Raw genomic sequence first — 26,471 nt, 5'->3', positions numbered from 1 at the left:
GAAAGAGCATAAGGAAATGACCCCAAAAGAGTACCCCACCAAACAGAGAAGTGGTTTTCAAAGATGAGCATTTGATGACCTATAGTGAATTAACAACCTATATTCCAGGCTACTTCATGTTGTAGTCTGAGAAATATTGCAAAGCATGGAACTACCCAGAGCTACATAGTTTCTACAGTTCGCTACAGAGCCATCAAGGCTATGCCTTAACCAGGTTACAAACATTCAGTGTGAGACTGTTTGCTTTCTTCACCTGTTATCCCCTAGTCTGTACCTGGATTGTCCCTTGTTCTGAATGTCCCAGCTCAATTTCCAATTGTATTAAATTATCCTCTGTAGAGGAAGTGACTCAAAAGCTGCATATTCTGTTTCTTTATATTACACTGAAAAAAACTGCATAATTTCCAACTTTGAGATGTGTATACCATGAGACGTGTCACTGCCCAGAACTCATTTCTTTCTTGTTTACTCTGGATTGGTTTTAGGAGATATGTTAAATAACATTCAAATCACATTAGTGAGTAAGTCTTTTAGGGTGTCACCTTGTTTCAAAGTTGTGAGTCTCAAAATGTGCCATATTGCACAGGATTGAAAATTAATGCACTTTTGTTAACATGGAAGAGTGCACTGAACACGTAAAAAATGCACGTGGTAATTTGAAATGTGGATAAGACCATCAAGCATAACCTGACTCTACAGTGATTATAGTGAACTTAAAGACTATATGCTGATGTATCTTTCTTTCCCTACCTACCCACAAATATGATTTTAAAAAGTAAAATCTTCCCTGATAATATTTTTGAAGCTAAACTTTAACCTCAACTAATTGTCTATTTTAATACCAAAAATATGTCTCATTGGCTTTTCATTTTCTGAGCTTTCAAAGAAAATCCATTTTAAAAGAAAATGCATACTTTCTGGGTATAGAGAAAATGTAGAATAAACTGGTGTTTGAGGGCTTCTGTGCGTGCCTGGGCTCAGTGACTTTTGTTACTTAATGGATTTCCACATCAAGACCAAATCTACTTCATGATTTCCCTGATCTGCCGTATGATCTTCTGCCTGTTAATGACACAATTGTTCCAGTTAGTTGATAATAGTGGTGCTGTTCTGAAAAATATATATATATAATTTTTTACAAGTTATAACTAGTGTAATTGATACATGTGGTCAAGATTATGTATATACTAAGAATATTCAATACAGGTATGGGATTGAAGTTGATGCTCCTGACTTGAGAAACACAACATATGCCAATTTGGGACTGCAATCTCCAACTGGGTATTGTTTAGTTTTCAGCCTTCGTTAGAATATTAAACCTGTGATCCTCCCCCAAATGCTGCTTCTAGAGTTCCCCTCTCTAAGGACTGTACCTTTAGAAGAACTCTATCATTTTTGAGGGATTGCCTTCCACGGTGATTAATCATTTCTGATCACACGTCTGAAATATATTTCACCTGATCTGCTTTCTTTTGACCAACCGGATGACATTCGAACTAAATCAAAGTGACTAAAATCATACTTCAGCTTAGGGATAATGAGAGTGTGTTGTGTTCTGCTAATCAGGCTTGTTACCATGAAAGAAACTTGCAACCATCTTTTTTGTTTGTTTGTTTGTTTTCTGGAGGGGGGTGGGGAAGAGAGAGAGCGAGTGTTGGGAATCAGTGAGGGGGTTAGACATGCAAGTAACAAGGATGGTTTCTACATTGTATATTACAATCAGGCTAAACAGTATCATTCACTAAAGGCCCGATCTGGAGGCAGAAGTGGCAGGCAAAGCTTTGTCTCTTTGGTAGCCCCCTCTTTTTGATTACAAGGTTTTGTTTTGTAAGGTTTTTCACCCCTTATTCTCCTTCTCATACATGAAAAGAACTTTGCTGTTGCTTCTTTATAGCCTACAGGTAAACTTCTCTTCTAGTGAGAGTATTGACAGGAGATGGCTTGTATTCCCCCGTTTTTGTAAGGGGAATATCCTCAGTGTTGGCTTCCTCATTTTTGCTGAAACTAGCTGCACTGAAGGTCTCATAGGATGAGGTCAACTTTTTGTTCAGGAGGTTTCTGTTGCGGTCGCCCATGATGGTGGCTTCGCCATTGGCCAGCTTTTCCTGGCTTCCTCGTTCATCAACAGGCATGAAAGTGGACAGTTTGGGCTGGCTCTTCTTCTTCTCCGGAGAAGTGCGGACGGGCATCCAGCAGGAGTCTGAGTGGCCATACTCATCACACTCACGGGTACACTTCCCAGTTAGGGCTACATCTGGAAGAGGTCTTGAATCTGAAATTCAAGGAGAAGGAGCCATTAAAGTTGGCCATTTCTCAATAGGCTTTCCTGACCTATATAAAATTGGAGGGGAGATATATATATATATATATATATATATATATATATATATAACATTTATATAATATATATATTACATATATATTTCCTTTACCATATTATTTCCCTTTTTTCAACACCCTGCTGTTCATCATCTCATAGAACAGTTTTTATTTCATATCCAATAAAGATAAGGTTTTGCAAAAACATCAAATATTATAGAAAGAGAGGAATGGACAAACTGATAAATTTAAGTGTGTAGAACAGACAGGTATATATGCATTTGTTACAGGACAGGTACATGTGCATAGTCTCAAGTAGAAATAAAGTACACATGTATATTTGTATGGGTATACATTTTTCCACATGCATAAGAAAAGTTATTGAATCCAAAAAGATAATTTTCTGTATTTATAAATTATCCCAGAAATCGTGTACCTTTGCCAATTGGATTCCTTCCTGCTTATACATTATTCATAGAATGCAAATATGCAAAACCTTATAGTAAAAATACATTATAAAACATCAGGGTGACTCAGAAGTAGAACCTAAATCGACAGCACATTATGTGGTTAAAAAGTAAAAAAAGCAAAGTACTAGTGGGTTCCAAGTGTGAGCACACTAGCAGTATCACCACCTACCCCACTCTAGCCCACATGCTCCTGCCCCCCACACTGTTAATGACCTAATGTGTGCTGTAGGATAGTCCGTTGAGTGTTCACATAGAAATACATCTGCCAGTGTGTTTGCTGAATGGAAATATTATATGAAATGCAATGTATTGGGTAAATCGAGTCAAACGTCTACAATTTTGATGAAATGGCATGTATTCTTAATTAATGGTGTTGCCTAATGGAGTGGGAAATGTCTGTCTTCTATTTCTATAAAGCTAAGTTATATCATTATATGTGTCTGTCTTTGGAGAATAGTTATATATTTTCTTACTATTAAAAATATTTTTTTAACACATTTTGTTTTTGTTTGAAAAAGAGAGTGAGAGAGAGAAAAACCTGCTTCACCTCAACAGATTCTAAGAAAACTACCTCTAGGGTTTTATTTAATATATTTTACAGTTTCTTTTATTGCCAAAAAAAAGAACATAATAGGACTAATATGACTATGCTCCAATTTATATCATTTGGTATCATTTTATTACAAGGCTTGGGACTTAAAAGACTGACAAATTTAACCTCTGCAAATATATTCACAACAAATGAAATCAGTGAGATTTGCATATGCATCCTGGATAGACTTGGTTTAAAATAGAATAGGGGGTTACTTAAATTATACCCAATATATTTAAACCCTCTGCTTTTGCCTCCACGCAACATCCACTGTAGTTTATAATGATATTCCTATTTGATTATCAGTTGTATAAGGATATTTTTAGAATTTTTACCCTGCCAAAACTCCTAAATCAAGGCAGTTCAATACTGCATGTCATTTTTTTCCTACAGTGATGGGTAGATAACTGAAATATTGACATTTGTCAGCTCATTGATTTTTGAACCACTGTGACCTGAGATTTTTTATGCTGTGTGCTCAGAGTTCAGCAAGGAAATCCCATTATTCTTCATAGGACATCTAGAATTACTTTTCTCTTTTCCAAAGGTAAACTGCAAAGATAATTATTTATTGTAGTTGCAAATGCTGCTATTTGACTTTTAAGTGAGCAGATCCTATTAATTTTATCATCAAAAGAAAAAGCACTTTTCTATTTATTTTTTTGTGCTAAATTCCCTCTGTCTCTCAAACACAAATTTTAGATGCATTTAAAAAATCAAACTATTGACAAATTTTGTGAATGGTTTTTGTAATCTGGTCAGTTTAAATGAGCAAATTGAGTTCTTTGGGAATATTTCTTGTCTTGGGATACTTTGCTTATTTGAAGCTGACCTAAATTCTTTGAACAGACCAAAAAAAAAAAAAAAAAGAAAGAAAGAAAACCTTATAAAAATGCAAAGTGTGAGATCAGATCTACTTTTTACTCTAAACATTCCTTTTTTTGTCACTGCTTAAATAAATTCAAGCTTTTCTTTTTTTCTTACGCCTACCAAGGACACAAGACAATAATCAGAAATTTAGCTACTGAAATAGGAAAAATCTTTATAAATGTGGTTGTCTTTCCCTGCAGAACTGACCCGGAATAGTCTCCAATCATCTCTCTATATTTACTTAAGTCTCACGCAATGTGACAGTTTATTTACACAATGACTTACACAGGTCGCTGCTCTTTGGGGATTAATTTGTGTTTCCTGTTTGAAATTCATAGCACTTTGTTTTTCGTTTGTTTGAGATGCATTTAGGGATAGCTCCTAGAGCTACTTTAATACTCTAACACCTCTTCCTACCTGTTATACTTAACTTGTGCACCTTGAACTCCCTGCAGCTCATAAAAAAATTATATTCATTTAGATTGACTCAATTTCCAATCAACTAGGAGTGAGATACTCTTTAATTCATTCCCTCAGCCTTTACTTCATAGTCTGGGTTATAAGCATGACTTTTAATAAGGATCTCCTGTCATTTCCAAAGTCTTGATTGGGGACCACAGTGGAAGTTGACAAGACTAATTGGTTGAGACATGTTGCAGTGTTTATCATCAAATTTAGAAAATAATCAAGAAAGGCTATAAGAGATTCATCACAAGCAATCAAAACTTCCAATCTTGATGACTCAAATGAATCCTCAAAAGAAATGCTAATGATTAACGAACACAATTTATATTATGATGCAATCTATTAAAGGAAGGCATGAGTGGAATAGTATTTTTCTGTGTTTCTGTATTTTCTTATTTTAATTATTCAAGTAGATATTACATATATATTTTTTAAAAGACAAAAGTGATATGGGGTCTTACAGAATCATCAAATGCACTTTTTTCTCTTTTTTATAAAGATATACTCTTAAAATGTCTTATTTGTTGTGGGATTACAGAGGCAGATCTTCCATAAATAGTAATCCTTCTTAGCCTTTCAGTCTTCCACTGAAGAAGGTGTTTTGTGATATCTAAGAGCATCATTTCACACTTTAGTTTAGTACTCTTCCCTTTCATTTTGACCTGAGTGGAAATGGAAAATAGTTCATCAGAACTCTGTTTACTTGGTATTGAGTAAATCAATTAAAAAAGTAAAATGTTCTGTATCGAAACATAATGGTATTCTTTATCAGCGTTTTCCATAACCAACTCAGTTCCTTAGAGGTTCCCCCCTACACACGCACTCAGTCGTATCAAATCTTGAGAGGACCGGAAGTAGAAGTGGTATTCATTAGCTCTTGTTGTTGCTTTAGCATCATTTGCAGAGTTCTCCATTTTTACCTAGTTATGCTATTTGCTAGAAACATTACATAACTTTAGAAAGTTAAAGTCCTTTCTTAGACATAAAGTTAATTTCCCTCTCGAAAGTAGACAGTTTTCAGCCATCATAATATCAAACAATGTATAACATATAAAATACTTCCCCACATTTCATCTGTTTTACTTATCACCTCAACCCAACAGCAAGGAGGATGGAAACAGTGAGGGGTCCAGACTACGGAAGAGCTGAGGCCAAAGAACAAGTGTTTTGACTTTCACTTGAGTGTTTCCCATAATACCATATTGCTTTTTCTTAAAATGTAACAGCAGAGTTATTTAGAGGTCAATTACTGCTACCCACAGCCATAAGAAAAAGCTAGAGTCCCCAAAGAAAGAGAAAAAAATATATATCTGACGAGCACAGGAAATAGATGCCACAAAGACACAAATTTTACTACTTAATGAAAAAAAAAAGTAATTCAACCTTTTTAAAACTATACATTTCCTAAAATGGAGGTAATTATAACTAATTTAAGAAGTCAAGTTATTTCTCTGAAAAGAAATGTATTTGCTCTTAAGAGGCAGGGAGATGAGTGGGCGGTGAGAAGATACTGCTGCAATGACCTCAGCAAGTAGCGACAGACAATACGTAGCATCATTAGAAATCAAAAGGAAAGCCCAGATTTACGGAGGCATTTGATGTTTCCAGAAGCTGTCCTACACAATTCAGAAGCCTTTAGAGGTATCATTGTTCTAGGAGAGCACTGGAATTGTTAAGACTCTTAAAGACAGCTCTGCACCCGTAAAGATTTTGATAGACTCAGTTATGCATTCTGCCAGAATCCTGGTCACCCATTCCTATTCCAGACCCTTGGCTTGGGGCTGAAGATATAAGGATATTTCCATTTCCTAAAAGAAGCATGAAAATGTTGCATTTAGTTTTTAAATATTTCCAAAGAGTTTTTCTTTGTTTTGTTTTGCTTTAAGCTCAGATACTTAAAGCTATATGCATCAATTGCTTATTTGTTTAATATACAAATAATTCTCTGACCATATGAAATAAATGGATTGCTAATCAATGTGTAGACTCCGAGACAGTCACATTCCTCCTGTGCCCTTAGCACATTCTTAACATTATTTGACAAAATTTTGCAAATAAAAAATTGTGCTATTCTCTTCTTTTGAGGAGAAAAAAGCACACACAGGCACCTTTTCCCTTTTTGCTTTTTAAAGTACTTATTTCTCTCTTTAGATGTCTTGACTTCCTGTTATCCAAAGATTTCTTTTTCTAGAGACACACCTAATTCTGGTGGAATTTGGTGGACTACAAACAAGTTTTACAAAAGGATGAAGAACAAAAAAAGGCAGATAAATCTGTTGATTTTCCAACAAATAATTTAACATTACCTTTATTTTCTTTAGTCCAAATGAAAATATCTTTTTTATTCTAATGATTCAATCAGGTGCTTTATTTTAAAAGAGCTGTCAGAAAATGATTTATTTTTTGCCTTATATAATAAATCTGAGAACAAATAATTACATAAACCTTTTACTGGAACCTTATTATTATAGGCAATAAAGTTTAGGTGTGAGGGGGTGAGATCCAAAAATTGCGTACTGAGTCAGACTTGGCTTTTTTATATAAATGGCTTAAAGATCCCCGCCTTTTATCTATTTGGGGAATTTGGGAAAGTTAGAAAGGTAAGCACATAGATCATGGAGAAGGTAGAAATCACTGACTCGGATAAGCAGTAGGTGATCCTCCAAATATCCCAACACTTTCTGGAAGAAGGGGAAATTTATAGTTTTGCAAGTAAGTGTTATCCAGTGCTACTACAAGGGGGGTTAAGATTTCTACATTGTATTCTAATTTATCATGAAATCACTTGATTCAACTGAATTAGAAGAGAATAAGGATCGCTTATCCAACCAACCCTTACTTCACTCTCAACTATACCTCTCCTGAGTGCTTCTCTCAAGACAGAGTGGAACTTGTGAAAAGAACAGGAGATTGGGAGTCCCAGCAGCACTGAGTGTGATTCTGATCCCATTATGTATAAGCTGTGTGACTTTGGATATAATTTCTTTGAGCCTCAGGTTCCTCATATGTGAAGTAATAATACCTACTCCCCATGTATTATGGGAATAAATGAGTTCATGTATATAAAGTTTATATCATGGTGTCTGGTGCCTTGTAGATTTTAGGTATAGTAGGTCACAGCCCCTGGAGAGAATTAAAGAAGTATAGATTTTTTTTTCCCTCTCTGCAGTCTTCCCTGAATGAATGGGTGTTAAGGGAATAGGCTCCAGAACCAGGATCCCTGAACTCAAATCCTAACTTTGTCACTTAATAAGTATGTAACTTTAAACAAGTTACTTGATTCATTTAAATTTCCTCATCTTTATAAAGAGCATAAGAATGAATTAACTTCTTAGGATGATTGTGAGGATTTAATGTGTTAATAAAGGTAAAGTATTTGTAATAATTCTTGACACACAGTGGGCCCTCAGTAAATATTAGAAACTTCAGGTGCACAATCCCTTATCTGCAATTCAGTCCTCAAAATAGCTTTGAAAACCAAAAGCTTTTTTTTTTTTTTCCATAAATTTACAACAAACCTGACTTTCGGTACAAAGTTATTTTTCACCTTTATTTATCTCACATAGTGTGAATATTTATATGTTTTCCGGGAGAAACAATGTTTAATTAAGGACACTGTCTCAGATGCTTTGATCTTTAAAATAATATACATGCATGATATTACCTTTTCTAATATATGAAAGATTCTAATTTTTAAGATTTATTTGTTTCCAAGGGTTTCAGATAACTTACTGTGGACCTAGTAACAATCATCAGTCAAAAGGGCATGTATTTGGAGTTTCTTTTCCAATAGTACTCATGGATTTATGCTGATAGAGTCTGCAGTATGCCAGAGCTACCACCTACTTAGGAAAATACAGTGGTCACTGGTTACTCTATATCAGATGTTCCCCTTAACACTTCTTTATTAAGACTTTGCCGGTGAAGATTTATTCAGAATGTGTCATTATAGTTGCTCAAAACTGAAGGGCAAATGCTCTATTAGTTGCAGTTATCTTTACAACCTAAACAGATCAACCTCACAATTAATCGTTTTCATTTGAAAGAGACTTGCCCCTAAGATGTTGGGTTGCTATCTTGCTTTGCCTGCATGGGCCACAACATAAAAAAAAAGAGCTCCATTTTAATGACATGTTAAAAATTCGCAATAAGCTAAGACTAAGAGGTTGAAAATCAAGAAAAGACAACAAAAAGCAGGGTGCACCTCACATGCGGTACACCCTTCAGAGATCAAAAATAATGAGACGTAAAAGCCATCTAGCATACAAACTATGCAGACTTTATGATGTATGTACGTGCTTGTTTTAAGTTGCAAAATAAGGCCAGACGTTCCTCTCATCTTCCTATACACAGCCCTTTGGAGTGTGACATCACTGCCCCTACTGTTGAGATTCTATTTCCACAGCCCTTGAAGCTGGGCTAGCTTTGACAACTAGAGTGATACTGTGCAATTTCCAGGAGAGGTCTCAAGAGTCCTAGCAGCTTCTGCTTTTGCCCTTGGAAGACTGCCATCTCCATTCTGACAGAAAGCGTGATCTAGCCTCTTTGCAGATGAAACACTTTTTGAGAGACAGACTAAGTTACCTCAGCTGGCCCAGCGGAGCCTACCCCCAGCGAAGCCCCCAAGTGAATGCAGCCACATGAGTGATCCAGGCAAAACTTGCAGAAGAAGCAATAGTCAATCCACAGAAGTATAAAAGTAATCAATCTTTGTTGTTTGAAGCTCATAAGTTGTGCTTGTTTGTTTGATTTTGTCTCTTTAGGGGGTGGGGAGAGTTCCTTGATGCAGCAATAAGTCACTGAGATCATGATCATGGACATACTATGTTATCTGCAGTAAATCAAAAAACAGCCTGAGATGTGGCAACACTGTATTCTACTTCTTTTATGTCTTCTTATCATGGGCAACAAACTGACCAATATTATGGAAAGCATAAACATTTTCAGGGCTGTAAGCACATTTAATTAGTAGTTCAAGCAGAGGGCTCCCATAGAAAGCTCTGGAAATTTTGGTCCTGTAATTACAGGATTTCACTGCATTTTTCACCTAAGAGTGCTCTAGTTCGGGCTGACATGCCAAAACAATATTAAAATGTTAAAACCTGTTTGAAAGCGTCAGCAACTTTTCTCTGTACCTTAGGCTAAACTCAGTCAAACAGCAATTGAATGTATCTCAAGAAGCATTTACTGCCCTGAGGCTTAGACCACTGTCATTCTGAATGTGGTATTAGCATATACATTGGAGACTGCAAGCCAAGTCTCAAGCAGTCCTGCTGAATCAACTCAAACATGATTCTGCTGGTTGGCACATGAAAACTGCACTACAGCAGAAAAATGTATGGTGGCTGCTGGAGAGTGATCTATTTATGCACATCAGAGATGGGGCTTCACTTTGATTTCCCTATTCACGAATGCAAAATTAGAGGTGGTGGATGTTAAGGGAGTATTAAGGGAGGAGAGTGAAAGGAGAGGAATTAAATGCTAGAAATGAGAAGATGCTCCAAAATTGATCAGAAGAGTTTATAAAACCCAGAATGACATTGGGGACACTTATTACACAAGTTAGCAGCTGATCATCCCACTGAAAATAGACCAAATTCTGGTTGTGTGGGCCATTCATGTTTATTTTTCCACTGCAATAATCAAAGCTTTCATGATTTTTCTTCTGGTCTCTTGGGTTTCCTTAAATTAGGAATTATTTGCTTTGGGTGTCATAGACTAATAATCTGATGAAAAGTGGAAGTATTGCCTCCCTCCATAAAGCATGTGCCCATAAAATCTGCATAAAATTTCAGCGGGGTTCAAGATACCAGAGTAAGGGTTTCAGCATCCTGGTGGATGGAAGAAAGAAGGGTGCATTTTTATACTGATACCTTTTTTCATTTGAGTTTAAATCACTGGTTAAGAAATATTTAACAAATCAACATTCATCCTTGAAATATAGAAATTTACATGTGGTAAATAAATTGCCATTCAAACAGTGACAGAATGATTTAAAATAAACAAACAAAAAAACAAATTCAGAACCATGTATTTAGAAGTAAGGAAAATAATTTAGATTTGATTATGTTAATATTGTACGTAGGTCATTTAAATGCCTAAAACTAAAAACCCCCAATAAGTTATAAGGTTTTGTATTAATAGCAGATTCATACTTGTGGGTGGATTTTACTGATTGCTGATCACTAACTTGAAATGTATTTTCTTTCCTAGAATCTACATCCAACATTTGCACCAGTGTCTTGAATTGCCAGCAGCTGGATCTTCACTAACCATGAGAAGGGAGATGAATAGGTGAATTCTTGTCATTAAGGAACTTTATACAAAACAATAATGACACAGATGAGTTTTGTTTTTAATTAATAAAATGTGTTAGCCACTGTACATTGGTTTTATATACAGTAAAGTGTGAAGTGAGTGCTTCTAAAAGAGTTGCAAATATCAGTTTAGAGTCACTTTCCAGTAATGATCTCAAATCTTCAATGTTTTCAATACTGGCTATAAAATTGTAAAATATATATCCTCAATAAATATTAACATTGTCTTTAGGAATGGATATTTATTCTAAAATAATACATAAAGGCTCTTTTAACTGTAAGAATATTATCTTTGGATTGTAGTCTTGAAGGCAGTGCCCATTTTATCTTTGCTTCTCCATATAACATATAATTCTATACAAATAAAAAAGCTGAAAAAAAGGAAACTGAAAAAATCAATTAAAGTATATTTTCTCAAACCTTCTTTCCTCCCATATAAACCATGATAAAGCATTTTTTAATTGAAGTACAGTTGATTTACAATATTGTGTTAGTTTCAAGTGTATAGCAAAGTGATTCAGTTATACATATATATATTTGAATTCTTTTACAGTATAGCTTATTACAAGATATTGAATATGGTTCCCTGTGCTATACAGTAAACACTTATGGTTTATCTATTTTATATGTAGTGGTGTATATTTGTTAATCTCATATTCCTAATTTATCCCTTCCACTTTCCTCTCGGGGAACCATAAGTTTGTTTTCTATGTCTGTGAGTCTGTTTCTCTTTTGTATATAGATTCATTTGTATTATTTTTTAGATTCCACATGTAAGTGATATCATATAATATTTGTCTTTCTCCATCTGACTTACTTCACTCAGTAAGTGGTGAATTAATGCTGATGGAATCTAGGTCCATCCATGTTGCTGCAAATGTCAATAGTTCATTCTTTTTTATAGCTGAATAATATTCCATTGTGTATGTATGTGTGTGTGTGTGTGTGTGTGTGTGTGTGTGTGTGTGTATCTCACATCTTCTTTATCCATTCCTCAGTTGATGGACATTTAGGTTGCTTCCATGTCTTGGCTATTGTAAATAGTGCTGCTGTGAATATTGGAGTGCATGTATCTTTTTGAATTAGAGTTTTCCTCTTTTCCAGATACATGCTTAGGAGTGGGATTTTTAGTTTTTTAAGGAACTGCCATACTGTTTTCCATAGCGGCTGCACCAATTTACAGTCCCACCAACAGTGTAGGAGGGTTTCCTCATGATAAAGCATTTTTTAAAGTGAGAAGTTATGAAATTGTATAATAAGTAGCTGGTATTAAATATCTAAACATTTAATGTGAACATGTTAAATATTGAAACAAATTCATTTAGTATTTGGGAATGTTTTAAAAAGAAAAAGAATCACTACAGTGGCCATAATGTGATATAAATTTTTTCTATGTATTTTTTCAATGCATTATTTTGTGTGAAAGTCTAAAATAGACTATGTTAAAGCTCAAATCATGTATGAAATAGAGCTGTAACATAATATTATTTTTTGCACAGAGGAAAATCATAGCAATTTAGATTTACTAAAGATATTACTTTATTAATTTTTTCTAAATGTGGCAAAATCACAACACCTGTTCATTTTCTCCTTTAATGTAGTGATCCTGAGAAACTATACAATTATTCTAATGATATGGCCATTTTAAAAACACATTCTCAAACTATTTGCATGGGAGTGCCTATTGAAATATTTATCATAAGATAAGAAAGTTTATCTGGTTGAAAATACTCCTGTAACAAGAAGCTGTGTTGTAACAGAATTCTATTAGTTATTGTGATTCGGGAGAAAGACAGAGTTCCTCCTTTGTGTTCCTTACTGAGAAAGGTTTCACAAAAACCCTGAGTTCTGAAGTACTTTTGAGAGGTGAGGCTCTGAAAGCTTTCTGGTAGGAGCTGAAACAATATTTATGGGGAGAGTTTAAAAACTGTTGGAATGCTGGCTCCTTACTCTGGTCAATAAGTTGATCAGTTAAACTAAAATTGGCAACCACGATTAGGACCAAAAGAGTGTTGAAGGGCTTGTGAGCTTAGAGCAGGTAAATAAAAGGAAAAGGAAGGAAATGATCTCTGCTGACTAGCAAACAGGACTCAATGAGCAGTTCAAGTGGGGGAAATCAATGAAGCAAAACTGGATCAGTTTGCTTCATTGATTTTTGCTGCTCATTGAAATGTTTTCCTTTATTGACTTCCTATATCTTCAGACAGTGGCAAAGTCTCACTGTTGAATCTCCCCGCGAGCCTGTGATGAGCAGATAAGCAAGCTCTGGAGATCCTCTTATGCCTACATTATACCTTTTCATGCTGCATGGATTCAGAGGCACTTCAAAGGCTCCCTGTGATGCTGTAAACGCCTCCCTGAGCCCACAACCTTACTGTGGTAGGCAGAAAGATGGTTCCCCTCCTAAAATGTCTACATCCCCAGAACCTGTGAACATGTTAGATCACAGGGCAAAGGAAAATTAAGGTTGCAGGTGGTATTAATTTTCCTAATAAACTGTCCTTAAAATAGGGAGATTATAGGCAGCTAGGATACAAACCAAAGAATGTGGACAGGCTCTAGAGACTGGAAAAGGCAAGGAAACAGATTGTCTCCTCAAGCTTCCAGAAAGGAAGGCAGTGCTGCTGAGACTTTGATTTTAGCTCCTGGAGACCCATGGTCAGACCTCTGACTTACAGAACTGTAAGAGAATAAATGTTTGTTGTTTTAAGACGCTAAGTTTCTAGTAATTTGTTACAGTTGCAATAGGCAACTGATACACACTCTCACCACTTCTCTGCTCAGAGTAAGACAGCATATATTTGGTCCTTTCTACCCATATTTCATCCATTGAAGGAAATGGAGTGGAAAAATTTTGATTTTCAAAGTTTTCATTGAGTCATGTTTACCTAATTTTTGAGTATCTGCGCAGGAATTTTTGTTTTACACTTTTGAAAATTTTGCTACATTCTAGTATCTAATAGTGCAAGTTATTTGTATCTGACCAATCAACAAAGTCCAGCAAAGTGCTAACAGCTCTCCTATTATTGATGTTAGTCACATCCTCAATAACCACTTCATCTTCCTCCTCCGTCCCTCGGTGATAGCTGTCTCTGGGATTATTACCAGAGAATCCACTTTAAGGCATTCAAAATTTGGGTAGTGTGATTCCCAAGAAGAGAACTTGGCATAACATATAGGAAGGAGAGCCAGGTACCAGGGTACAACCTTAATGATGGCTCTGTCAGATTATTATGGTGCTTTTGTGACTTCCTGATATTACTTGTGTCACATTTGTCTCTTTGTTTGGCCTGTTCCCTCTTAGTAATTAGCAGGAGAGTGCCTAATTAAAAAGCACCCTTATGATAGTTTTTTTTTTTTGAGTACCTGATTATTTTTTATTTTTTTTTTTTTTAATTTTTACTTATTTATTTATTTATTTATTTTTGGCTGTGTTGGGTCTTCTGTGCGAGGGCTTTCTCTAGTTGCGGCAAGCGCGGGCCACTCTTCATCACGGTGCGCGGGCCTCTCACTATTGCAGCCTCTCTTGTTGCGGAGCACAGTCTCCAGACGTGCAGGCTCAGTAGTTGTGGCTCACGGGCCCATTTGCTCCGCGGCATGTGGGATCTTCCCAGACCAGGGCTCGAACCCGTGTCCCCTGCATTGGCAGGCAGACTCTCAACCACTGCGCCACCAGGGAAGCCCCTTATGATAGTTTTAAGAACAGTAAGTAGAATAAGTCTCTCCCTACTTTAAAACCCTCTTCTATAAATTTCGGTATACGTTTCAAACTTTGTATTTTTGCACAGAAGTTCCTTCAGGATCAGGGTCTTGCCTACCTCTTTCCATTCTTATATGCTCCCATTTGCCACTTCAACAGACCTACTGTCGTTGTCATTTCTAGAAAGCCCCTTGCTGTTCCACATCTTCATAATCCTAATGCGTTGCTTCTTCTGCTATTCCTTGCCTTGTCATCTGTCTCCCACAAATCCTTCAAAATCCAGTTTCAGCATTTCAACTTTGAGATTTCTTCTAACCAGGCTGTCTAATTCTGACTTCTCTTTGCCTCTCTAGTCTTCATCCTATGCCTGTCTCTACCACAGCATTTAATGTATTGCACTAAAATCTGTTACCCATTCATGTGACTTTTTCTGTAACATGTAACTCCCTGTGGCCAGGATTCACAAGTTACTTAACTGTGTACTTGGGATGCTAGCACCGAGCCAGTCACATGCTCAATAAGTGCCTTTTGAATGGATGGATCAAAAACAGGTAAGGAGACATATTGCATGTCATCCCTGATGATTCTGTCTAATTCCACAATGGCCACAGGTAAACGGAGGATAAGGACATATGTTAATTGCAAACACAATATAATTGGCCAAGAACAGAAGGTGAAGTGTTTCAGTATGTGCAGATCTGAATGAATTTCTTTACTACTCACTCTCCTTACCCCCTTTCAGAGCCTGTCCTATAATCTCTAGTTGAGATTTGCTTTCCAACAGAACAACGGAATTGATTGAAATAACCCATGGATATATTTTACAGAACAAAATGCAGTCCTCATCCTCAGCCTGGGACAGGCTACTGGGGTCCCTGGAAGCAGTAGTGGATGCAAAGTAAAGTCTAATGGGAAAAGCCTATTGCCTATTGCCTATATTGTAGGCAATGTGCCTACCTATTTTAGTTCAATAAATCTTATTTGCATTTTCGTAGCAACCTGATGGGTACATGTTAAGTGAGTAGGATCATGGGCAATTTACATCAGTGCTTTTCAAACAGAGAATCATGATCCTCTGGTTGGTGGTTGAACCCAGTTACAAAGTTATAACCAGTTTACACCAGGTTCACATTATTTCGTAAATATTTTGTTGTAGTTTTTTTTTAATATGTGTATGTATATTTATATGTGTGTACTCAGTCCCTATGTAAAATAAATATTTTATTCTGGGTCACACTGAATCTATAGTTTAAATCATATCACGTAGAAATCTGTGTATTTCTGGCTACTTCTGAGTAAGCTATATATTATGTGATATTTAATACAAAATATAATTTTAATTTGCACACAATGTCATGTGAATTTTAAACTGTATTTTTATCTGTCATTTCAAATTGTACTTCAGAGACTAAAATTTTATCCTCATTAAAAAGGAATTCAGATAACTCAACGAATAAGAGTTAGTCACATCCTCAATAACTACTTCAGGAAGTCTACTGTAAATAAAGTTTCTTACCTTGAGACATTCTGAATTTACAGTTATTTCCCTAGATTCCAATTTTCTAGAATTATGTGTAATTGTGATGATCCTTCTCATAATCCACTTAAATCCTCTGATAGACTTTGATTTATATCAATCAGCAAAATGGCAACAGACCCTTTAAAAAAGGAAGACTTAATATGACTTTCTAAAGTCATATAGACATTAAGATGTAGGACACATTTAAGCTGTCTAATTGTACCGCTGGTCTAATGCCTAAGTATTAATCTGTCACAATGTCAAATTACATACATTTAGGGCTTTTTTTTTTTTTAAGTAAAACATTTCTGTGCTTAACAAACTCACAGTGCAAAAAAATTCAGGAGTGCAATTAGAATGTCATCTCTTCTGCAGATGATTTAAGAAAAGCATGAATCAGAACTTAACAGTCAACATAATTTCACAGATAATCATGGCAAAATTATGGTAAGGCAACAACGCAGAGTACAGTGAGATTAGCAGAGAGTGATGATCAACTATTTATCTCTACCTTCTGCCATGCATGCTCTTTATTTGTGTTTTTTTTTTTTTTTTTTTTTGCCAATGTTTTCAGTTTTTACTTTGCCAGCAGTGGGCATCGCATAGGAAAAGAAGTTTCATGGTGTAAACAGATTTTTCCATGTGTTCAATGAATTAGTTTCACTGGCTCTTAGGCAAACAGACTGGCTGGATGGAATTAATTTTAGCAAGCTTTTGTGTTTTGCCCAGGGTCTTGTACAATTCAAATGAATCAATCCTATACCAAAAAAAAAAAAAAAGATAAAACTACAAGTATTGTAATGAAAATCATCACTAAAGCATACGCTTTAGGAGTTTCCTTGAAATGACATAGTTAAAATTTATGTGTACTGTATTAATCATAGGATTTTACTCTGTGAGTACTTAAGTGAATTATTTGGTGGGAATCTTGCTAATTTGTCAACCTTCTCTTTCTGCAAATAAGCCAAGGACTAGTGGAATTAGGATTTGGCTATGACAAGACAGGGGAACTCAGAGGAAATTTCACTATGCAGAGAAAATAAGAGACAGACTTTACTGCACAAAGCTGGCATGAAGGTTTCAGTTTCAGGGAAGATAGGTCACACTATTATGGTAACATAACCTGCAAAAGTAAATTCATTCTTTCAAGAAATATTGATACATCAGGCACTATTCTAAGACTTTACAAATATTAACTCATTCAATGCTCACAGCAACCTTGTGGGGCAGGTGGTATATTGCCCCCATTTTACAGATGAGGAAACTAAGGCACAGAGAAGTTAAGTGAGTTACCCAAGAGTCTGCATATAGTGAGTGTTAATGAGGTTGCAAACCCAGACATTCTGACTTCAGAGCTATGCTCTTAACCGCTATACCACACTCTCTCTCAATCAATAACACATCAATGTATTATAAACTCATGTTATAAGTAGGAAAAAAGGCATCTTTACCTAAGCTGAATTCAAGTAGAAAAGCATTTCCCTACACATAGAAGAAAGCTAGAAAAAGCAATGTCTCTGGACTTCAGATATAGTAGGAATCTCAACAGTTTTAGATTGAAATAAGGGGAACATTTTTAGTTGGGACAAACAGAAAGGTGAAAACTCAAAAAACATGTGTGTAGAAGTTCCAGGGCCTGAATGACATTGGGACAGCTGTCCCTCAGTTGGTCTTTGAATGGGATGAAGAATTTTGTATCTAAGTCAAAATAAGGAGTGTAAACTACTATGTTGGTAAAAAGCCTCAAACTTCTACTATTATTAAAGCCATATTCAGCTAAGAAAAGGTTGCATCTTCATAATATGCGTCTATTTTTAATTCTACATGGTAGAAAGACACCTCAATTATGAGGTTTTGGATCATTGTCATTCCAGAGACAGAAAAGCCGTGTTTGGAAACCACAGTGTGCTGGGCTGAACTTCTGAGAACGGGAGATGCTGAACCACTCCTTGGTGAACTGAATGTGAGAGTGGAAATAAAGGCTTTAAGAATAGAAAAAGAAGTATGGACAGTCATTTCCGGCAAACAAAGCACCAAAGAGATTAGGTAGGACATATTAATCACAATTGGGTTGGTTAAATTAGGAAAGAAAACCTGACTGTACTGATTCTTAAGAGAAAATGAACACAAAGAGATATCTGGGTGATACTTATCTAACTTGATTCCCTGTATTAATCAGGTAATTGATTAATATCCAAAATTTTAGATTATTTGAGAATATATATCGTTGCAACCCATGAAGCTGAGATTTAATCTGTAGGGATGGGGAAATCTATGTATATTAAAATATAATGAGGTAAAGAGTGGTGCCTTTAAGTACACTTATATACCTCATACTTTTTCATAATGGTATCTCGGAGCAAAAAACCAGGGAACCATGCACAGTGTAAACTTTTACATTCACTTTGTGAAAACCTTTACTTTCATCCCTTCACTGGAGGGAATCAATGTATCAGAGTGATTAACACCCTGGGATCTGAGCAAAGGAAGGCTGATTGAGTCCACGTTCTTCCACTTACCAGCAATGTAACCTCCGGCAAATTACTTAACTGAGTCTATCGCATTGGACTGTTATGTTATGAGGATTAAATGAGACAAGCATGTTGAGTGCTTAGCATAAAGATCTACATATAGAAACACTTAGTATATTTTTCTGCTGTTATCATCACTGTTACTTTAACTACCATGCTATGTATCTTTTCCACACATATATTTGAATGGGAGAATATTGATTCTAAATTATCAAAAATTATATATTTTTAATCAATGTCCTCTTTTCTTGGCATAATTTAAAGGAGTCAAAAGCTTACATTTTTAGAATATTTATCAATTAATTATAGAAAAACAATAGTTTTCATATATGAAAGATGATAAATTCATGTTTTTGTACTATAAATTATACTGCCAAATACATATCTTTAAAATAAAGCCCCAGAATAGTAGATGAAAAAAGACATCTTTTAATAAGTTTATTTTAAAATTATTTAAATTAATAAATGTTAAAAATGCATACTACAGGAAGCTTAGAAGAAGAAATGTAAACTAATTTAATTTCAAAGATTAGGTGTACATAAGTTAGTGATCTGTCTGACAAGTAGCATTGTATTTTATAATTACTAGCTGTTCAATGTTAATTGAAACAATCTATTGTTACTTGCAAGTATATAATATTAAAGGCTATAAATAATAATTAGTACTCTATCTACTTGACTAGGTATAATCTCTCATTTCCCCCAAAGAAACAATTTTTACATAATTATTATCTTGCTTACTTTAAAATCACATTTTTTACTGCTTAAATCCTAATTTGCTGCTTTTTTTTTATACTAGGACATGAAAAGATGGTAAAATTGAGAAAGTTAAAGAGATTATGTGCCTTCAACACAGTATAATCTCTGAATTATTACTTGGGTGGACTTTACAAGTGTATCAGCATTTAAAAGAAAAAAGAGTTTAAAGAATCTTTAAACAGATCAGAAAGTATAAAAGGTGTAGAATCCCAGCTAATGTGAATTAAATTATCTTCAAAAAGAGGGGGAAAAAAGTTAAGAAACAGCTTTCTGTTCTGCATGTTAACTAGCCTAAATAATGCAGAGCTTAAGGGCAAAAGCGAGAGAATTTAAAAGGGAAAACAAATATCTTGAGACTTGTCTTTTAAAGTAACTGTCAAGGAGAACTTGTCTCTCTGTATAAAAGCTAGCAGTGACTTAAGGGATTCATTTATCCTTTTGGCTGTATTAAGAAATGTCATTTAACTATTTAAAATGTTGTCCAGTCAAAATAAGGACTAATTATCTGCTCATGATATGCCTATATGGCTTCCAAAGAACACACCGGAATTTGGCATGATTAAATGCATTTAAGAATTTCAGACAGGTTGAGGATTCAGAATAAGATGATCTGAGAAGTATGACTAGTGATGCATTATTCATGAATATGGGAAACTAGTAAAATAAAATATGCTGCTTATGGTGTGTCCAGATAGTTAGGGCTAAATATTCCAAAATAGTCAGTATTAGATCTGCTTCTCCTTCTTTGCGTTAAAAAACTTCTGGGTAAATAGTGATTCAGATGTAATAATGATGATATTGAATATTTAACCCCAGGGCTACCAACCAAGAAGAAGCACTATAAACATTTTTCCTGTTGGGAAAGATAAAATTAAACCTGCTATCTTGTAGATAACTAAAGAGATCCACATTTTTTTTTCCTCTTACAAAATGGAACTACTTACAGATGAATCACCAAGTCACTATCATCATGCTAGATTTGCTTATTTTAAACTAAGTTTTAAGTAACTGAAAATAAATAAATTTTGATGTACGATATGTCTTACCCTCTCCCTTGGCAGTTTTTCTAAACTGTTCAGTGTGGTTCCTATTTGGAGTTTGGGAGTGTTTTTCTAAATATATGGAAAACTAACAACAACTACAAATTCTTAACTAGTAATCATATTTTCCTGACTGTATCTCAAAAGATACAGGGACATAAAAAGTCCGTAGAAATAAAATATCTTAAATAGCTAAGCATCCACAGAATATTACACTGCTGCTTGCTAAAAACCCAAAATATCAACATTAAATAAGTTATTCTTCAATTAATTATTTTTGAATTTTTAAGCAATCATTTACAGATGATAGTCCTTCTAGTTTGTTCCTCTACAGTGAAGAAAGCTGATCATAGCTATTGATATTTTCCTCCTACTCTTCCTTCCTTTCTAGTGCTATTCTGTCATACTTTTAAAAATAGCCTGCTAATTCATATATACCACCTCCTGTTCTAAAAATTTGTCCTAAATGAATATTCTATTCAACCTAAATTGAGTTTGGTTAAAAATGTCTTTTTTTTCTCTTGCAGCACCTGGGCATGGAAATAAGGATAAAATGTTCACAGGGTATACTAGCCCAAATAGCCCAAAATCATCATAAGACTTGATTATTCAGTGCTTGGCACAATTTAGGGCATCTTTTCTACTGAGTAAGAAGATAAAGAGGCAAGTATTGTGCCCGTTTCCCAGAGTGCTAAAAATATGAAACAGTTGTCAAGTGATTTGTCTAAAGAAAAGAAATCTAGAAAGTAAAAGAGGTATAAAGAATTTGGCTAAGCTAGGGATCCTGGAATAGATAGTCATTTTCTTCTCCTACAACTCACTGTATGAGCTTATGCAAGCTAATTAACCTTGCTTAACCACTGTCTCCCTACTCACTTGTAGGAATGTTGTGAAGAAAAAACATGAATCTGCACCTCAAATTCCTGGACATGTGCACATAAGAAGTTTTCAATAAATATGTGTTTAAGAAAGGATAGAATGAAGGGATAAAGGAAGGAAGGTGGGATCCTCATTTTATCATCTATCCTTTCCATTATACCTACCTAGTTTTCAGTAAACATATGGCAAATATAACATAGAGATTGAAAAAATACAAAGAAAGGAAAATAATAGAGTGAAAAAAGACTGAAAGGAAGAGAAATGGTGGGAAAGTTAGGGAAGACAAAAAACTTAAAAGAAAAAGAGTGAAAGAATGCATGAAGGAAAGAGGGAAGCAGGGAGGAAGGAAAAGTAAAGGGGAGGGGAAAAAAGGATGGAAAGAAGGAAAAAAGGAAAGAAGAAAAGAGTATGAGGAAATTAAGGAAGAAGGAAATTAAAACAAACAAACAAACAAAAACAGGCAAAACAAAATAGAGAAAGATAATGAATCTCTCAGCTAGATGTGTGACCTGTGGAAGAGTTTATATTTTTCATTACCTTTATATAGATTTTCAGCTTTGTTTTAAGTTATAGTGTGTGGATTAATTATAAACATTGACTCTCAAGGTTTACAGATTTATGACAGATTAATCTAGGTTAAATCCATTAGAAGCTGTGTCCCTTTCTTTTATATGTGTACAGGCAGGCAGTACTGTAAGGGTAAAACATAATTTTAAAAATGACTCTACAGGATATTAGCCCATCGGCATGAAAAATAACAGAGAATGAGTGAGTTGATCCGTCATTTCCTATCATGAAGAAAGAAAGTATATAAAAGCCTTTGAAATGAATCTAAAATTGGAACACAGTAGACAAGTTAATGAAAAACTATGGGCCTGGCAAGAAACAAACAATTGCATTAGAAAAAAAATGTAGATCAATGATAGAGAACACTTGAACATGTTTTAGCATCTTCCCTTCATTTCAAAAAGTTTTTAGCAGTACTCTAACGATTAAAAAAGAGGAGTAACCAACAAGAGCTGTCTGTTAAATACACATTGAGATTTATAGTTTTTCCTTTTATTTCTTTTAGTTTGATTTTCAAGTATTGAATCTCATCTAGAGTTTTCAAGATGTTTTAACTAGTCTCTTTATGGTGTTAAAGAACATAGGCCGTTTAAGCTCCTTCAAATTTTAGTGTTTTAAGTGTTTTAAATAAATATCACTATTGGTCAGAAGGTCTTCCTGAGGCCCCTCTTTATCTTTAGCTCTTGCTCATTTGCACCATCAGGACCCAAATTACAGCTTTCTGTTGAGGGCAGAACATCCAAGAACAGATTTTAAATTGGATACTACTCAGGTTGACATCCTGTTCCTTTTTTTAAGGAGTTTCTAAACACTAAACATGCTTTGAACTAAAATTTTTTTTAAACTAAAAATATGATGGATTAGCTTCCCAGAAAGAAAGAACTTCCAAATGACTTGGCTAGGCAGAGGCATATATTTTAGAACAACGTTAAAAAATGTTATTTGAGAACTGTTTAATGTTCCAAAAGAAGAACAGCTAATGACCTAAAATTAGTAGATGTTTTAGAGTGTTCCCAGTGGCTGATTTCAATTCCCTTTCAAAGTAAATCTGAGCACTATAATGACAGCAGAACTTTCATCATAATTTACACAAGCTTTGCTACTTTCTTGTCATGGTAGACGTGGATTTAAAACAGAATGGTGGGTTTTTATAAGACTTTGAAGGGTCATCTCGCTTAACTGCAGAACTTGACACCAGTGATTTACTCAAGAAATAGTTACTTGGTTCCTCCTATCAAGTGACTGTGGGAATTACACTACTAATTTAAACATGGATGCTGTCTTAAAGATGCAGAGAATCTACGAAAGGGAGACAAGTATATTAGAAAAATTAAACCTGTTAGAAAGCAATGACTTTCATAACAGAAGTACAATAAATTGTGTGAACTGTTCAAGGAATAATATACAATATTAATGCTATTTAACATTAAAATTGACCTTATTTTTTTTTGGATTTAGAAATTGTCTATTGGAAATTTTTGAATTGTCATAGATCAAATTTATTCAAATTATAACTGCCGGTTTTTGGTCTAGTATTTCATTAACATGTCTGTCATTGTCTTAAATATTTATGAAATAAATAAGCTCTATAAATTCCATTTTTGTATAGAATGTTTGGTAACCACTGGATATATAGATATTAATTCCTTCTTCAAAGTGAATCAAATGCATATCGGTAAAGTCAAGTGGCAAGTTGAAGGAGTCCTCCATTTAATAAATAACATTTTGTTTTTGTCATTGACCCTGTCATTAAAAATGGCAACATTGGTCCATAACAGTCCCCACCCACATTCACAACATACAGCATTAATAACATCTCCACCCATTCTTCCCAACACAGGCTGACCTCCACTTCCAAGTCTTTCCAAATGTCATTACTCAGTACTGGACAAAAGATAAATCTGTTTTCTTCATCCCTGAATATGGTGAAAAATATTTTTTTTTTGGTAAATTTCAGCCAATTATCTCCATCTGTCATTTTACTCTATAGGGAAACAGATATAGCCTCATCCAAGCTGGAAATTTTGTGTTTTTAGCAATATCATAATGATGCTAATATGCTAGTAAGAAAAAAAAACATATTGGTTTGATAAATATCCTTCCTAGAATATCACTTGCCACATTTAGATACATGATGAATAATTGTGGAGTAAGTGAATTAATGAATAATAAAATATTAACTCCATCTCAGCATTATGATACTTCTTACTGCTCTGTTGAATGCATCAAATATATACAGGAGTCTTGCATTGTTACCCAGTGAAAAGCTCAGTGCCTTTAACAGAACTAGAGGAAACAAACAGCTCTAATGTACAGCACCCATCGCTGAATTGAACTGGAACCTCTGGTAGCATGGGAGAGGTTAGCCCAGGTAAATTGGTTTACTGACTTTTTACTCAAGACAGATTCCAAAGTGCCTTAACTCTTCCCTGGTTGCTTAAAATTTTAATACACAATTCGGCAAACGTGATATAAAATTCACAGAATTCCAGTCAGAATGCTCTAATTCATGGTTATCATTCGTGCTCATACTTAGCTTGATTTACATATCTTACAATTGTAGTAAGGCTGTTTTTTGTTTTTGTTTTGTTTTGTTTTGTTTTTTTCTACTCAGCTTCCTTTATTCAACTGGCATTTGAAACAATATGGAGAGAAAAGAGTAAGTGGCAAGAATTTTCCAGGGATTACAAAGTCATCGTGACCTGTATGGAGTTTTTCAAGCAGCCCCATAAACTACTCATGCAAATCATAGTGCCAATACCACTGAAAATGCCACCTAAGAGGTCATGACACAAACTCTGTCCACCTCAGTTCTCTCAGATGTGAAGTGATGATATCAGTACAGCCTAGCTAAAGCCTTGGACAAGTGCTGGTGGGCTTTTGTGAAGTTACAAGTTTCTATGAAACCCAAAATGCTCATAAAAGCATCATTCTGGTTACTGCCTATAACAGCCAGAGAAGTCTGTAAACAGTGTTTATGGACGTTTTTATAACCAAATTCATTTTGATAAACCAAAGATGTCTCATGCTTTTCCAGAGAATTACTATTCTTAAGGGTGTCAGATACAATGATGCCTGCGGAGACTCAACAACGATGAAATGATGCTTCAAGATATTTTGAGCACAAGACAGACTTTTCTTGGGTCAGAGATACTTACTTACTTATGAGGAGGGCTTAGTCCTCCTAAGATCATTTCCCTCCCCTCCACTAACCAGGCCTGGTCTTGTAGGAATCTTTTTAAAACTACATCCAGAGAAGGATTTTTATATATTATATAGCTCCCAGGAATAAGAGAATGAAGAGTTGTCACATCATTACCTTTTTTTCTAGGTTCTTTGTAAATAATATTATTTAGGGGGAGAGAAAAAGAGAGAAGCATTAAACCATACCTAAGGCATTTGGATACAATAGAGGTTTTTCTTATCCATTTTGCAAGAAAAGAATAAATGTGAATTCAATAGCGATAACAGACTGAATTCTCTGAGCTGGCAAAATGTATATTTTAAACTGATTTTCTGTTGTGTGAGATCAAATTACTTTTGTTAAACTGCTTTAAAATTCAATATCACTTTCTTCTGTCCATGATTATTGGAAGGAAGGAAAGTGTAGAATATGTATTTTTTAAGAATTCGTTTCCTAGTTATGTGAGTTACAATAAAGAATTCATTACATTCTATTAATATTATTACTTAGAGTAAAATTTAAGAAAAATAAGAATCCTACATTTTTCCATATAATGAATGAATATAGCTTATACAATATACATATATGAGCAACTTTTAAAAATCAAATTTGTTACATGACCATACTAGCCACAGAAAATTAAGGAATGAGCTGAAAATAAATTAAAGAATTCATACTAAATAGCTGCATATAATTCACAATGAAACTGTGAACGTACCACATCAATCATCTTACCAAAGTGCTTTTTCTTTCCCAATTGAATGTATTAAAGGGAATAAAAAATATCCACAATAATAACATAGCAAAAATTCAGAGGATTGATAGTAATACTGAGCACGCTTTAAAAAATCATTACATACAAAAAAAATCATCCAATTATACTGTTTGTTCATAAGCTTCTCTGTGTTCTTTGTTCAATACACACAATTCTGTTAAATTGAAGCTAAACATGACAACTTAATTCATGATGTGCTATCTATTTTGTACTGTATTATACTGTGTATGTTGTTTCTTTTATTTGTAGATTTTCAGTAAGTGAAAGTGGGGGAGGGAAAGAAAGAGGTCAGAACTGACAGCAAAACTGAATCAGTGCATCCCATGCCAATGAAGTAATGAAAACCCGCACTGTTCCTACAGCAGCAATAATGAATATAAATAGACAAAGGACGTTGAATAGCTACTGGGAGGAAAAGAATGAAGCATCCATTTCAAGAAAGAACCTTTTTCTGCCATCACAGATAGCTTTGTGGACTGGCTAA

General features: G+C 34.7%; 1 protein-coding gene across 2 annotated transcripts in view; it reads right to left on the bottom strand.

Moving 5' to 3' along the window:
* Positions 1–1,218: 1,218 nt before the first annotated feature.
* PCDH7 (protocadherin 7) overlaps positions 1,219–26,471 on the bottom strand; it is a 404,366-nt gene continuing 379,113 nt past the window's right edge. For both annotated transcript variants that reach the window (XM_061191303.1, XM_061191304.1), the window contains exon 3: positions 1,219–2,272. In XM_061191303.1, coding sequence (XP_061047286.1) covers positions 1,896–2,272 — 377 coding nt within the window. In that variant the 3' untranslated portion in view covers positions 1,219–1,895. The remainder of the gene's footprint in view (positions 2,273–26,471) is intronic.

The sequence above is a fragment of the Eubalaena glacialis genome, chromosome 5, assembly GCF_028564815.1.
Source record: "Eubalaena glacialis isolate mEubGla1 chromosome 5, mEubGla1.1.hap2.+ XY, whole genome shotgun sequence".
NCBI classification, from domain to species: domain Eukaryota; kingdom Metazoa; phylum Chordata; class Mammalia; order Artiodactyla; family Balaenidae; genus Eubalaena; species Eubalaena glacialis.
The sequence above is the reverse complement of the archived record's forward strand: the minus strand, read 5'-3'. Positions and strand labels throughout refer to the sequence as shown.